The sequence below is a fragment of the Perognathus longimembris genome, chromosome 7 (assembly GCF_023159225.1).
Source record: "Perognathus longimembris pacificus isolate PPM17 chromosome 7, ASM2315922v1, whole genome shotgun sequence".
NCBI classification, from domain to species: Eukaryota; Metazoa; Chordata; class Mammalia; order Rodentia; family Heteromyidae; genus Perognathus; species Perognathus longimembris.
In genome coordinates, this window is record NC_063167.1 from 15,779,793 (window position 1) to 15,795,443 (window position 15,651).

At 46.4% G+C, this 15,651-nt stretch overlaps 1 protein-coding gene across 3 annotated transcripts in view; it reads right to left on the minus strand.

Moving 5' to 3' along the window:
• Window positions 1–1,781: 1,781 nt before the first annotated feature.
• Pafah2 (platelet activating factor acetylhydrolase 2) overlaps window positions 1,782–15,651 on the minus strand; it is a 31,351-nt gene continuing 17,481 nt past the window's right edge. For all 3 annotated transcript variants that reach the window (XM_048350559.1, XM_048350561.1, XM_048350560.1), the window contains 4 exons: window positions 13,223–13,314; window positions 12,722–12,892; window positions 10,742–10,896; window positions 1,782–3,430 (listed from right to left, as the gene is read on the minus strand). In XM_048350559.1, the coding sequence (XP_048206516.1) occupies window positions 3,336–3,430; window positions 10,742–10,896; window positions 12,722–12,892; window positions 13,223–13,314 (513 nt within the window). In that variant the 3' untranslated portion in view covers window positions 1,782–3,335. The remainder of the gene's footprint in view (window positions 3,431–10,741; window positions 10,897–12,721; window positions 12,893–13,222; window positions 13,315–15,651) is intronic.

The following is a 15,651-nucleotide window of genomic DNA, read 5'->3' on the forward strand; positions in this document are numbered from 1 at the left end:
AGAAAGAAAGAAAAAACTGAGGTCCAAATTACATCATCAGATAACATTCTTTTAGTTTGTCTCATACGACGGGGACAACTGGTTTCAGGACCCCCTTCAAGTACATTTCCTCTTCTGTGCTTCTTTATATTTTGTGGTGCTGGCCTTGAACATGCTAGGCAAGAGCTCACGACTGAGCCCCAGTCCTGGCCTCTAATTTTTTAGAATAGAATTAAAAAAAAATATGCCTCGTGGCTAAGAGCCTGCATATGGATGCCTACAGCCTAGCTTTGCCAAATTCTTGATGAGAGCTAATGAGATCACTCATCTAGGCTTCTGCTTCCTCATACATCCGCTGAAGCGAATGCCACCAGACATGGTGCAGTTTCTGTGAAAAGAAAGATAGTGCGTGCAGAACGCTGCATCGGTCCTGACACACACAGTATGGGCCCAGGGAATGTTGGCTGACAGGCTATTGTTGTCATCACTGTTATCAGTTTGCCACGCAGCTATGGTCAGGGGCACTTGGCCCCTGCATCTGGCTGTGACAGACCAGAGAGCAGAGTATGGCCTCTCCTGCTCTCTGTTACTTGTGGGCTTAGAGATAAGTGGCATTCAGTAAAAACAGGAGCAAGTAAAGGTCCCCACAAGGCCAAGACATGGAGTTAGAATGCACCTGACTCCCCCACCCACACCCTCCCAAGTCCTGAGGCTTCAACTTAGGGCCTGGGCGCTGTCCCTGAGCTGCTTTTGCTCAATGCTACCACTCTACTACTTGAACCACAGCACCACTTCTGGCTTTTTCTGTTTATGTGGTGCTGAGGAATCAAATCCAGGGCTTCATGCATTTGGCAAGCACTCTACCACTAAGCCATATCCCAGCCCAAGCATCTGACTTTTTTGTTGTTGGGGTTGGTTGTGGGCCTTGAATTCAGGGCTTAGGTGCTATCCCAGAGCTCCTTTGCTCAAGCTAGAGCTCTATTTTCTGGTGGTTAATTAGAGATAAGAGCCTCAGGGACTTTGCTGCCCGGGCTGGCTTTGAACCACGATCTTCAGATTTTAGCCTCCTGGGTAGCTAGGATTATAGGCATGAGTCACCAGCACCTGGCTATAGTTACAGCAAACAGACAACCCCAAAGGAGGCAGGGTGGCCTAAAGGGCACTGTGGACTTGAAGTTTGCTCCCCCGTACTTTCTGTTCCAGCTGAGAGATGTGTGTCCTCTGCCAGCAAAAACCAGTGAGAGTCAGAACTGAAGTCCTGACACTAACCCCTCAAAACATTAGCCCCTTTCCTTAGACAGATAGGTAATAACCCCTTCTATAAAAGCAAAAACCTTAATTCTAGACATTGTGTTTTGCTGGAAGAGGAAGAACACATGAGAAAACTGAGGAAAAACAAGGAGCAAGCTGGGCACCGGTGGCTCACGCCTGTCATCCTTGCTACTCAAGAGGCTGAGATCTGAGGATCCTTGTTCAAGCCAGCCCAGGCTGGAAAGTCCCTGAGACCCTTATCTCCAATTAATCACCAAAAAGCTGGAAGTGCAGTTTGGGTTCAAGTGGTAGAGGGCTATCATTTGAGGCACACCTCCAATCTGGCCTTTTGCTGGTTAATTAGAGGTGGAGTCTCAGAGATTTTTCTGCCCAAACAGGCTTCAAACTGATTCCACCGATCTCAGCTTCCCGAGTAACTAGGATTACAGGTATGAGCCACTGAAGCCTTGCTGGAAAGAAATCATATGGTCACTTTCCCCAACCATAAGGCGATTATCTAGAAAATAACATGTATAGCCAGAAAAACTTCATATTTCTGAAAGCAGGAGTCATTTTAATAACCCATGGTTACACATCGCCCCTCTTAATCCTCTTAACAATTCATAATTTTAGAAATGCAAGAACTGAGATTGGAAAGAGAACATAATTAGCTCAGATTTACCCAGTTAGCAGTGGTAAAGCCAGGATTCAAACCAGGGTGACTAATTCCAGCGTGTCAAGGAGTCCTCTAGATCCTATGTCACATGGAAATTCACAGGCACTTCACAACCCTGATCTTGGACTACTGGGTAGATTGCAGAGATGTTCCCTCTAGCATTTGTCTCCTCTGGGGTCCTCTCCTTGGACTGAGGTAAGAAGTCTTTTTTTGGGGGGGGGTCGGGGGGAGTCATAGTCTTGCTATGTAAACCAGGATGACCTCGAACTTGTGCCTCAGCCTTCTGGGTCCTGAGATTATAGGCAAGAAGCTGAGTAAAGGAGATGGAGTTTTGGGCTGGCTTTCCCACATGGCTTGGAACTAGATCTTGAAGACTTCCTTTCTTTATAAAGGCCCACGTGGTTAGTGAACAAAGAAATGCAGAAAAAAACAACAAAAAAAAAAGGAAAACCCAACACTTCCAGATGGTCCCCTGACTTGCTCTAATGCAGATTAAGTAAAATCTTTCAACATGCCATCAGGCAAACATGAGTATCAATAGCCTTCAAATTATAAATGGAACAGAATAAAAATTGAGTCTGCATGTGGACTTAAAATTTGGAGTAAGGGTCTCAGAGCTAAAAATAAAAACAGGAAACAGACAGCTAAAGTACCTTGATTCTGAGCAAGCTGGTAGTTCCCGACATTTGAGGTAGGAGGCAAGACGGAACTGATCCTAGCCCTTCCCAGGGGTGGCCTCCTGTGTCGAATGCCTCCCTCTGGTGGCAAGGGCTGCTCGTGCTAATGGCTACTTGGCACTGTCACTCTACCTGCCCATCTTTTTCCTGACAAGATTAATTTCTAGCAAACTCCGAAGACACCCAGAGCTTCTGAAGGCCCCCTTTGTACTTTAGTATCTCTCCCTAGGTTAATACTTTCTGCTTCCGGACAGCACTGATTTGAGCACCGACTCTGTGTTTCAGGCAACGGATGATGGTCCACAGTGCAGAAAGTTACCTGAAGTGTTAAGCACCAGTGACCCTGGGAAGGGCAAGGTTGGGAAGCGGTGAGTACCAGGCAGGGCTGAAAACCTCACTGCTTGTACCCCAGAGGCAACACAGGTCCAAGCAAGAGAGCAGGTCTGCTGGCCTGTCCTTATATCCCGACTTCACAGGGCTCAGCTCGGGGCCTGGGCCTCCCCCAGCCCCAACCACTGCTTGTTTCCCACACCATTGGGGCTCAGACCCCAGATAGTCAGTCTGCTAATCAGTCAGTGATCTATGTCCCAATGTGAGTTTAAGATCAACAAACCCCAAATCAAAGTATCTAGTTATCCCATCAGCAGCATAATTACATTGTCTCAATCATGTTGACCACTTTCTGATAGGTTATAGGTGCTCCTGGGCAACCCCCAAAGGGGAAACTCAGCTGCAGAAAAGGCCAGTTGTGCCTATAGGCTAGAAAGGTAGTGTGGGGCCCCTGGAATGAGCGATGGTCCAATGCCTTCAATGAGGTCGTTCCATTGATCATAGTCCTCTTTCAGATCTGACAGGGAAAAAACAAGGAGGTTAGGCAAGTCATTGTAAGGTTAGGCCCAAGCACAGCTATCACAGGTCCAGTAGGTCATCCCAGAGAGGAGCGGTTGGGTTACCAAAAGGACTGGCTCTAGGCTGGGAGTGGGAGCAGTAGTGATAAGCTTTACTATTTATTCAGGACCTTTAGAAATGACTCAGTAATACTAGTAACAAAGGGTAACATTTAGCCAGGCACCAGTGGCCCACGCCTGCAATCCTAGCTACTCAGGAGGCTGAGATCTGAGGATGGAGGTTCCAAACCAGCCTATACAGGAAAGACCATGACACTCTTATTTTCAAGTAATTACCAAAAATGCAGAAGTGGAGCAGTGGCTCAAGTGGTAGAATGCTAGCCTTGAGCACAAAAGCTCAAGAACAGTGCCAGGGCCCTGAGTTCAACTCCCAGAACTGGCACACACACACACACACAAACATTCACTGAGGGAAAATTAATTCAAAGGACTTGGCCATGGGTTTTATGTGCAATGTTTTAGTAGTTTTCACAATATTCTTAGGAGCTAAGTATTCTTATTGGAACTATTTTCTAGCCAAGGAAACGGAGGCTCAAGAAAGCCTTTATTTGTCCTATCACATTTGTCCAAGGTCAGTCACAGCTGATTAGTGGCAGTCAGAATTTAAACCGAAGTCAGAAAAGCAAAGAATATGTAAAGTCTATTATAGCCAGGCTCAGGGTCCTTGCTAAGCAAGAAGAGGTGGCTGGTACCCTAGCCAAGTGGTTGCAATTCCTGTGATGCTCAGAGGAGCAACATCAGAAAACAGGGTAAACCAGGGCTTACTTCAAGACAGCGCCCTTCTCCTTCCCTTTTCTTCCTACCTACCTACATGACAATGTAGTATGCCCCATTTCCTTCCTTCCTTCCCTTCCTTCCTTCCTTCTTTCCTTCCTTCCTTCCTTCCTTCCTTCCTTCCTTCCTTCCTTCCTTCCTTCCTTCCTTCCTTCCTTCCTTCCTTCCTTCCTTCCTTCCCTCCTTCCTTCCTTCCTCCTCTTCTTCTTCTGTCTTTTTTTTTTTGGAATACTGGGGTTTGTACTCAGGGCCTTATGCTTGTCAACACTCTACCACCTGAGCCATGCCCCCAACTTGCAAGGCCTCATTAAAAAGAAAAGAAAAGGGCTGGGGATATAGCCTAGTGGCAAGAGTGCCTGCCTCAGATACACGAGGCCCTAGGTTCGATTCCCCAGCACCACATATACAGAAAACGGCCAGAAGCGGCGCTGTGGCTCAAGTGGCAGAGTGCTAGCCTTGAGTGGGAAGAAGCCAGGGACAGTGCTCAGGCCCGGAGTCCAAGGCCCAGGACTGGCCAAAAAAAAAAAAAAAAAAAAAAAGAAAAGAAAAGAAAAGTACCAGGCATGGTGAGGCACACATGTAACACAAACAAACAGAAAAAACATGCTTACTATGTGCCACACTTTGTTCTTGGTGCAAAAAGTCTAAGAACAAAACAATTAGGAAGCCTAGCCTCAGAACGCTCAAAATCTAGTAGGCAGAGACAAACAATAAACATAAATAATGTGAACAAGGACACAGAGCTATGCAAAGGGAAGAAGTGGTGGTGGTAGTCAGAAAGGAAGAGATAGTGTTTTAAAAAGTGTGATCAGGAGCTGGGCACTGGTGGCTCACACCTGTAATCTCATCTACTTAGGAGGCTGAGATCTGAGGATCTTGGTTCAAAGCCAGCCTAGGCAGGAAGTCCATGACCCTCTTATCTCCAATTAACCACCAAAAAGTTGGAAGTGGAGTTGGGGCTCAAGTGGTAGAATGCTAGCCTTGAACAAAAAAGCTCGGGGACAGCACCCAAGCCCTGAGTTCAAGCCCCAGGACTGACAAAAAAAAAAAAGGATAATCAGGGTTGGCCTCACTGACAAGGTAGGTTTGAGCAAAGACTTAAAGGAGTGGCGAGCCAGCCTCTAGACTGCCAGGGAGAAATGTTCCAAGCCGCGGAGCAGTAGTACAAACGTCTTGAGGCAGGAGCACTGGAGGTCATGGAGCAAGAGAGAAGTAGGGCCAGGCACCGGAGGCTCATGCTTGTAATTATAGCTATTCGGGAGGTTGAGATCTGAGAATCACAGTTCAAAGCTAGCAGGCAAGTCCACGCGACTCTTATCTTCAATCACCCACTCCAGAAGTGGCTCTTGTGGTAGAGTGCCAGCTTTGAGCAAAAAAGCTAAGGGACAGCATCTAGGACCTGAGTTCAAGCCCCAGTACCAGCACCATAAAAAAAGACCCAGTACCAGAACAAAAGCAAAAAATAACAACAATTTCAAGGTTTAGCTTATTTTCTTTCTTCCTTTCTTTCTTTTCCTCCTTCCTTCCCTCCCTTCCTTCTTTCCTTCTTCTCCCTCCCTCCCTTTCATCTCCCTTCCCTTCCCTTTCCTTGTCCTAGGGATAGAATTGGGGGCCTCATACATGCTAGGAAAGTACCCTACCAGTGGGCTACACCCCCAACCTCAGGAAGTTCTTTTCTTTTCTTTTTTTTTTTTTTTTTTTTTTGCCAGACCTGGGGCTTGAACTCAGGTCCTGGGCACTGTCCCTGAGCTTCTTTTGCCAAGACTAGCACGCTACCACTTGAGCCACAGCACCACTTCCGCCCTTTTTTATGTGACTACTCACTGTATGCCACACACACACACACACACACACACACACACACACACACACACACACTTCTCTCTTTGGAATGTGAAGCAGTCCAGACCCAGAGCCTTTTTTCCCATCCCTGCCATATCTGTTCTACCTGAATTACTCCAAGAGCTTCCCACCTGAGCTCTCTTCCTGTCAACCCACTCATCTTGTCCAGCCTGCACCTGCATGGCCAGCTCAAGTCCAATCACCACATTTTCCTGCTTAGAAGGTACCACAGGCTCCTCAAGGCCTGTGGGATTAAATTCAAACTAACTTCAGCAAATACTTGGGCTTTCAAAAGCTCACTTCTCTGCCTCTATCAACAACGCACTGTCCCGAGCTCCAGATTCCCAGCACAGTTTCTCTGTACCAGCCACGTCCAGGCCTTTGTGCTTCTGCCTCTCTACTGTGAGCTCTCTTCCTTGTCAAGACCAAAGGCAAGCACTGCTTTGTCCAGGGAGCCCCCTTGCTGCCATTCTTCCCCTCCCGGCAGTGAGGTGCTGACCTCTGGATCTTTCTAGACTGCGTGTGCACCATGCTCATGAGCTTGTTCCTGTGTTGTCATCAGAGTCACCAACAGGGCTGAGAAGGCCCTGAGATCAAGCCCCAGGACTGGCAAAACAAAACAAAACAAAAGTTGGCAAAGCCAGTTGGGGCAGGAAAGACTGTGAGGCTCTGATCTCCAATTAAGCACAAAGAGCCAGAAATGGCACTGTGGCTCAAGTGGCAGAGCGCTAGCCTTTGAGTATAAAAGCTCAGGGACAGCGCCCAGGCCCAGAGTTCAAGTTCCAGAACTAGTAACAAAAAAAGAAAGAAAAGCTATCTAAACATATAAACCTGAACAAATTACTTCCTTCTTTCCTTTCTTCCTTTCTCTTTCTTAGTTTCCTTTTTCCTCCCTCATTCCCCCCTCCCTCCCTTCCCTCCCTCCTCCCTCTTCCTCTTTCTGGTAGTGAACTCAGGGGTCTTGCACTTGCTAGGCAGGCATTCTGCCAATGGAGCCAGGCCCCAGGTCTTTCACCTTTTTTTTTTTTTTTTTTCCTGTTGGTAATAGGGCTTGAACTCTGGGCCTGGGTGCTATCCCTGGGCTTTTGCTCAAAGCTAGCACTCTACCACTTTCAGCCACAGCTCCACTTCCAGTTTTCTGATGGTTAATTGGATCTAAGAGTCTCACAGACTTCCCTGCCCAGGCTGGCTTTGAACTGCGATCCTCAGATCTCAGCCTCCTGAGCAGCTAGGATGACAGAAGTGAGCCACCAGTGCCCAGCATCATCTTTGTTTTATTTTGCTTTTAAAAAGAGCTTTTATTTTGTTTTTTTTCATGATGATTCTTTTTTTAAATTTTATTGTCAATGTGATGTACAGAGAGGTTACAGTTATATGCATAACTGTTTTCATACGTAAGGTAGTTAGTACATTTCTTGTGATACTTGTTACCCCCTCCTTCATTTTTCTCCCTGCCTTTATGTTAAATTAATTTAATTAATAGGGTCTCACATGTATACCCAAGGCAATTTGGACTGTGATCTGCCTGTTTATGTTTCCTATGTAGTGTCCAGCTATTGAATGAGATGGGGCCTAGGCTGGCCTCACACTCAGCTTCCCACGAGTGGGGGGGGGGGTCCCAGGTGTACGCCACCATATACAGCTGTTGATTGAATGAGATTTATAGGTCTATTTCTGGACTGGCCTCAATCCTCCTGAGCTCTCCCTCCTAGGTAGCTAGTATTCCAGGTGCCAGTCATTCTTGCTCCGCTCAAATTACTTAAATTTTTTAATCTTGCAGTATCTTCATCTGTAAAATGGAGTTCATAAATACATATTCTAAAAGGGGCTGACTTTGGAATTATATGTGATAATACATCTAAAGTACTAAGTAGAAAAACCCTGCCGGCATAAATTATCTAGTATAAATAAATCAGTCCTTGGCAATCTTCCTAGAGTCTAATCTCTTCCGCCTACTAACAGTCCTCCTGCTTCTCTGTCACAGTGAGTATCTCAGGTCTAACCTTTCTCCTCCTTTCATTTTCCTCCCTCCCTTCACTTATTTTGGCAGTACTGAGGTGGAGCTCAGGGCTTCTCACTTGCTGGGTAGGTGCTCTCCTACTTAAGCCATGCCCTCAGAATTTTATACTTTAGGCTATTTATTTTTTTCAAATTAGGTTTCAATTTTGTCCAGGTCTGGCCTTAGATCTTTCTACCCTCCCCCTACACACACCTATACCCCTAACTTGGTGTGTTGAAATGGGATCCTGCTAACTTTTTGCCCAGACTAGCCTTGATTGCAACCCTGATTATCACCTATGAGTAGCTGGGATTACAGATATGCCTCATTGTGCCCAGCATCCCTTATCATCCTTTATTTTATTTTATTTTTGCCAACCCTGGGGCTTGAACTCAGGGCCTGAGCACTGTCCCTGGGCTTCTTTTTGCTCAAGGCTAGCACTCTACCACTTGAGCCACAGCACCACTTTTGGCCCTTTCTGTGTATGCAGTACTGAGGAACCCAGGGCTTCATGCATGCTGGGTAAGCACTCTACCACTAAGCCACATTCTCAGCCTCATATTATTTTATTTTAACGAATTATTTTTTGTCAGTCATGGCCTGAGAGCTATCCCTGAGCTTTCATTTTGTTTTTCTTTTTGTCAGTTGTGAGGCTTGGTCAGGGCTTGGGTGCTGTCTCTGAGCTCTTTTGCTCAAGGCTATCACTTTGAGCCACAGGGCCACTTCCAGCTTTTTCTGTGATCTCAGCTTCCTGAGTAACTAGGATTACAGGTGTGAGCCATCTGCACTCAGCCTCATCTTTCACTTTATACTCTTACAGAGGCCCGGCACCTGGGAGGAAAAAGGGAAAGGGTGCTAAGGATCAGGTAGCCAGGAACCACTCAGATCTTAGGAGGTGGACCCATTGCCTTTCTGCCAGGCGAGAAGAAGGATGCTCTGTGAACCTAAGTCTCTAAACTCAGCTAGAAGATGATATGCAACATGAAATGAATAGGCCTAAATATAAGAATGCAAATTCGTTTTAAACTATCAGCACATTCATCACAGGACAGATATATTTAAAAAGTAAACTCAATTCAATCCAAATGTATGGCACACGTGCAGTAATTGTGAACACACCCAGGCCATCTGATTAGACAGAAGTCAGTGTGCAGAGCACAGGCACTGGTCAGACCATATCTAGCACTTCATGCTCAAGTCAGGGCACCGATATTTAAGGGGAAATTGATAAACAGGCATCTCCAGGAAAAGGTTAGAAATAGCAGCATGGGGAATGGAACAGGAAACAGCTTTAGGAAATGGCATTTAACTTCATGAACACAGGTCATCAGAGGTGACTAAATATCAATCTTGCTGGTTAGCTGCTGTAGGATTTGTAACATTTTTGCACAGTTTCTTTTCTTTTCTTTTCTTTATTTTTTTTGGCCAGTCCTGGGGCTTGGACTCAGGGCCTGAGCACTGTCCCTGGCTTCTTTTTGCTCAAGGCTAGCACTCTACCACATGAGCCACAGTGCCCCTTCTGGCCGTTTTCTGTATATGTGGTGCTGGGGAATTGAACCCAGGTCTTCATGTATATGAGGCAAGCACTCTTGCCACTAGGCCATATCCCCAGCCCCACAGTTTCTTTTCATTTTGTTTGGTGGGACTGGGGTCCGAACTCATGGCCTTGTGCTGGCTAGGTACATACATATTCTACCACTTGAGCCATACTCCATTCGGTCTTGTCTTCCCTCCCCTCCCCTCCCCTCCCCTCCCCTCCCCTCCCCTCCCCTCCCCTCCCCTCCCCTCCCCTTTCCTTCCTGCCCGTACTAGGGCTTGAGATGAGGGCCTGGTTTTTGTCCCTTAGCTTTTTCACTCAAGGCTAGCCTCCTACTACTTGAGCCACAGCTCTACTCCTAGCTTTTTGGTGGTTTATTTGAGGTAAGTTTTATAGACTTTCTTGTCTGGGCTTGCTTTGAACTGTGATCTTTAGATCTCAGCCTGCTTAGTAGCTAGGATTACAGATGTGAGCCACTGGTACCTAGTTCATGCATAGTTTCTTGAAAGCACACTGGTAAACTTAGTTCAGTTACCATCATAACCTCTCCCCAGGCCAATGAGGTGAATGATGATAATGTGGGTTGGGACAGAGGCCGTGGAGCTGAGAGGTGAACATTCCATTTATAGTGAGGAAACCAGTGCTCAGAGAGGTCAAATGATTAGCCAGTCATTCGTCTAGAAAGAGTCAAGAGGTAGGATCTCTAAACTTTGCAGGTTAAATATTTTTTCTATACTTCTATTTAACTGTTCTTCATTCTGCTTATTTGTTTTGTTTTTGTTGCTAGTCCTGGGGCTTGGACTCAGGGCCTGAGCGCTGTCCTTGGCTTCTTTTTGCTCAAGGCTAGCACTCTACTACTTAAGCCACAGAGCCACTTGTGGCTTTTTTCTATATATGTGATGCTGAGGAATCGAACCCAGGGCTTCATGTATACGAGGCGAGCACTTTACCACTAGGCCATATTCCCAGCCCCTCTTCTTCATTATGTTTTCCTTGCTACAAATCTTTTGGGTCCCAGCCATGTCACGACAGACCACACTATTCTATGGGGGAAGTAGAGACCCCACATCTGCCCACTGGCACCCGCTCTCTGCTTACCAAGGTGCTTCTGCAGGAAGGCCAGCATGGCCCGCACCATAACCTCCTGACCTTCATAGGGGTCCAAGCTCCCACGAGTCTGAGAGGAGAAGACTTTCCCAACCAAGTGGCCAGTCACAAAAACAAAGTCAGTCTGACTCCGATGAACAGAACCACTAGAGGGAAAGAAAAACAATTGGTAGTGGCTGGGAATATGGCCTAGTGACAAGAGTGCTTGCATTGTATACTTGAAGCCCTGGGGTCAATTCCTCAGCACCACATATATAGAAAATGGCCAGAAGTGGAGCTGTGGCTCAAGTGGCAAAGTGCTAGCCTTGAGCGGGAAGAAGCCAGGGACAGTGCTCAGGCCCTGAGACCAAGCCCCAGGCCTGGCAAAAAAAAAAGAAAGAAAGAAAGAAAGAAAAAAGAGAAACAATTGATAGGAATATGGAGGTTAAGCATCCAAGTACTACGTGCCAGATACTTTCCACACATTATCACAGCAACTTCATCAGGAAAGTATTTTCCTCTGTGATAGAATCTGAAGAGAAAAGTGGTCTGTCCAAGGTCTCTGTGATAGGGAACATGGTTGTAATTGTGTGTGTGTATGCGTGTGTGTGTGTTTTGATACTGGGCTTGAACTCAGGGTCTTTCTTACATAAGGATAGTGTTCTATCACTTGAGCTACAGCTCCATTTCTTTTTAGTGGTTAATTAAAGATAAAGAGTCTTGACACTTCCTACCCCAGCTGGCTTTGAACTGTGATCCTCAGATCTCAGCCTCCTGACTAGCTACGATTACAGGTGTGAGCCACTGTTGCCTGGCTGACAGAGCCATAATTGGAACCCAGATATGCCTTACTTCAAAACTGGCTCAACCCCTAGACAACCACAGGCCAGGCAATGCAGGAAAAAGGCTGAACTTGCTAGAGTGCTGAGGATGGAAAGTAAAATCCCAGTGCTTACTATTCCTGTTTTAATCTGTTGGGGGCAGGTGACAGATTTGGGGTTTGAACTCAGGACCTTGAGCTTGCTCAGGATGCTGACATGGCCAGGTACCCTACCATTTGAGCCACATCTGGTTTATTTTATTTTTGTCAGTCATGGGGCTTGAACTCTGGGTGTGGACTCTGTCTCTGAGCTCTTCAGCTCAAGGCTAGTGCTCTACCACTTGAGCCACAGTACAACTTCCAGTTTTCTGGTGGTTAACTGGAGATAAGACTCTCATGGACTTTCCTGCTCAGGCTAGCTTTGAACTGCGATCTTCAGATCTCAGCCTCCTGAGTAACTAGGATTATAGGCATGAGCCACCAGTGCCAGCGAATGTGGTTTTCCTAGCTAAAAAATAAATGGTTTGGGGAAGAAGTCATCTTAGGTTTTTTTGTTTGTTTGTCTTGCCAGTCCTGGGGCTTGAACTCAGGGCCTGGGCACTGTCCCTTAGTGTTTTGCTCAAGGCTAGTACTCTACCACTTGAGGAACAGCGCCACTTCTGGCTTTTTCTGTTTATGTGGTACTGAAGAATTGAACCCAGGCTTCATGCATGCTAGGCAAGCACTCTACCACTAGGCCACATTCCCAGCCCAAGATGCCCAAGATGTCATCTTATACTAATATTTATGAGCTTAGAGATTCATGACTGTTCTGAAAATCTGATAAATGTCAAAGGCCTGCACATCTACTATATCCATACATTTAAAGAGAGAGAGAGAATTTCCAGATCGCAGGAACCCACCTAGACCCATACCACTTCTCCTACACAGAATCTCACAGTACTGTTTTTTTCTAGAATGCACCAGGTAAATCCTATCATACAACCATATAAATTGCTGTAGAAATCACTAGACACCGAACTGAGTGAAGAATGACAATTATAGAATCCCAAATAAATGAAGATTTTTGGATATTCTGGAAGTATTCAGGTGCAAGGTTCCAGATGATCTGGGAGAAGTGGAGGGCGCCATGGAAGGACACTGGGGTCAGGACAGGGCGGGGGCCGACTCACAGGACAGTCACGATCCTCGACTGCTCATGCTGAGTGCATATCTGCTTCATCAAGGAGACACTCTCCGCAGTCTGGAATTTCTCAGTGTTGATGAAGAATATAGGGCCCCGGGCCTGTGGGTAAAAGTCCCGCTCCAGAGGGAACATCCACGCATCCAAGGCCACAGCACAGCTGGAAGAGGCAGACATGAACAGTGCTCCCGAGTCTAGTCATGAGTCATTAGGGCTCTGGGGAGTGGGGAGAAGTTCTTGCTTTCAGTGGGCCAAAGCCTCAGGAAGTCTCGCATGGCTGGAGCGGACATGTGAAACTCTGGGAGTTTAGGCCTAGGGTCTAAATTCTAGTGCCTAGAATTTAGCATCTAGTATCTAGTTTCTTTCTTTGTCTAGTCTCAGAATAATAACATAATTCCCAGCTCCTCAAATGGTGACGAGAACATGATGTTTTTGTAACAGACTTGCAGAATGGATGACAGGTAACAGCATCACTGGGAGGGAAACTCACCGAAACTGGGCCTCCTTGGCTAAGGCCAGAATAGCGGTGGCCCCTCCAAATGAATGTCCCATCACGGTCACACGGCTCATGTCAATGCTGCCCTGAGGAAAGCAGAGAACTTAGCCAGGCCAGAAAGGCAGGATGGCTTTTTTTTTTTTTTAAAGGATTTCCTCAGGAGCAAGAGGAAGAATCAGTGAGGGAACGAGGCGAGGGCATAATATATGGGTGGGTCCACCCAAATCACACTACTAAGAACCTCTAGAGGCCAGCCTGGTGATGCCTGCCTCTAATCACAGCATTGAGGAGGCTGAGGCAGAAGGATCACAAATTTGAGATGAGCCTGGGCTACAAAGCAAAACCCTATCTCAAGAAAAGGAAGGGAAAATGGAAGGAAGGGAAGGAAGAAGGAAGGGAGGGAGGAAAGAAAGGCAAAAAAAGTTAAAACAACAACAAATAACTTCTAATCTGAGCATAGTGATACCTGACTATAATCCCTGCAGCACTCAGGAGGATGAGGCAAGAGGATCATGGGTTTGAGGCCAGCCTATGCTATGTAGTAAGAGCCATTTCCTGTGTAGAAAGCAGGAAATATTTCCCTCTACTTTTTCATGTCATATTAAAATAAGTCATTGCTAACGCTTACAAATAAAAAAAAATTTAAAGAATGTCTGGACCAGGCACTGGTGGCTCACACCTGTAACCTAATCCTAGCTACTAAAGGGACTGAGATCTAAGGATCACAGTTCAAAGCCAGCCCAGGCAGGAAATTCCATGAGACTCTTATCTCCAATTAACTATCTAAAAACCAGAAGTAGAGCTGTGGCTTAAAGTGGTAGAGTGCTAGCTGTGAGAAGAAAAGCTTAGGGATAGCACCCAAACCCTGAGTTCAAGCCCCATGACTGCAAAAAGAAAAAAAAAAAAAAAAGAACATCTAGGAATATGGCTCAGTGGTAGACCACTTTCCCAGCATGTCCAAGTTCTATATTCTACTCTCAACACCACAAAATAAAACAAGACCCAACAAAAAACAAAAAACCTCTTTCCTACTTGACAGAAGACATACAAGTCATCCTTGGTATCAGCAGCCTTTTGTAGCAGGAATTCTGAGAACCACAGTTTTCATCTTTACACTTCTATACTAGTGCTAATACCTGGCCAAGGACAGACATTCAAATACATATGAGCAAGTGAATGGAAAGGAGTTGCCAGGTTCAGCAGTCTAAGAAGGCACTGACAGTAAGCTTTCTCCAGCCTCTCCAGCCCCTGCCTCATGTGCTGGAACTAGGGGGGGGGGGGGGACTGCATGGCCCATGCAGAAGAGAAACAGAGGAGACTCTTGTGGCCCTTCCACTTTGCTCTGGAGCAAGGACTGCTTGTGCAGAAATAACCCAGGCTTACACTTCCTCTCTGGCTATCTGTCCTGATTTTTCTCCAAAGCTCAAGGGATGAAACTCTGAGTCTGTGTGTTCTGACTGCTTGGCAAGTGTCTATTTCTGGTTGTCCCAGAAGCCTTCAGGGCAGAGTTACATAAAAAGCCACCACAGCTTCCTGCTAGAAGGCTCAGGAAATTTCTCCAGGCTTTGAAGTCCAGCCTCTGCTTGGTAGAGCCTTTACTCTCCCCTACTTCTAATCCCAGGGCTTTGTACCTAAATTCTCTCCCTTCACTCAATACCTTCAGACCCATAACCAGGATGGACTGCCTCTATATGTTGTTGTTGTTGTTGTTGTTTTGGCCATTCTTGGGGCTTGGACTCAAGGCCTGAGCACCGTCCCTGGCTTCCTTTTGCTCAAGGCTAGCACTCTGCCACTTGAACCACAGCACCACTTCTGGCCGTTTTCTATATATGTGGTGCTGGGGAATTGAACCCAGGGCTTCATGTATACAAGGCAAGCGCTTTTGCCACTAGGCCATATCCCCAGCCCTCTATAGCTATTTTTTTTTTTTTTTTGGCCAGTCCTGGGCCTTGGACTCAGGGTCTGAGCACTGTCCCTGGCTTCTTCCCGCTCAAGGCTAGCACTCTGCCACTTGAGCCACAGCGCCGCTTCTGGCCGTTTTCTGTATATGTGGTGCTGGGGAATCGAACCTAGGGCCTCGTGTATCCGAGGCAGGCACTCTTGCCACTAGGCCATATCCCCAGCCCTCTATAGCTATTTTTTAAAAGGTGAATATATTCATATACTGCCAAACCACAAGTATACAGAGAAGTCTCCCACCCACTCAGTTTCTCTTCCCTACCCCAAGAAGGTAAGAGTGCTTTATGTGTCCTTGCGGAGATTGCTTCTGCATGGGTGAGTGCACACAAATGTACATTTGTCCCTCTTTTCTCACAGGTGCTTCTGTAACCAATGTTTTACATAACAATGTTAACCCAGAAAGAACTCCTGATTCTTTCTTACAGCTTTGTTTGATTCTAGCATAAAACAGACAGCCGGCTGAT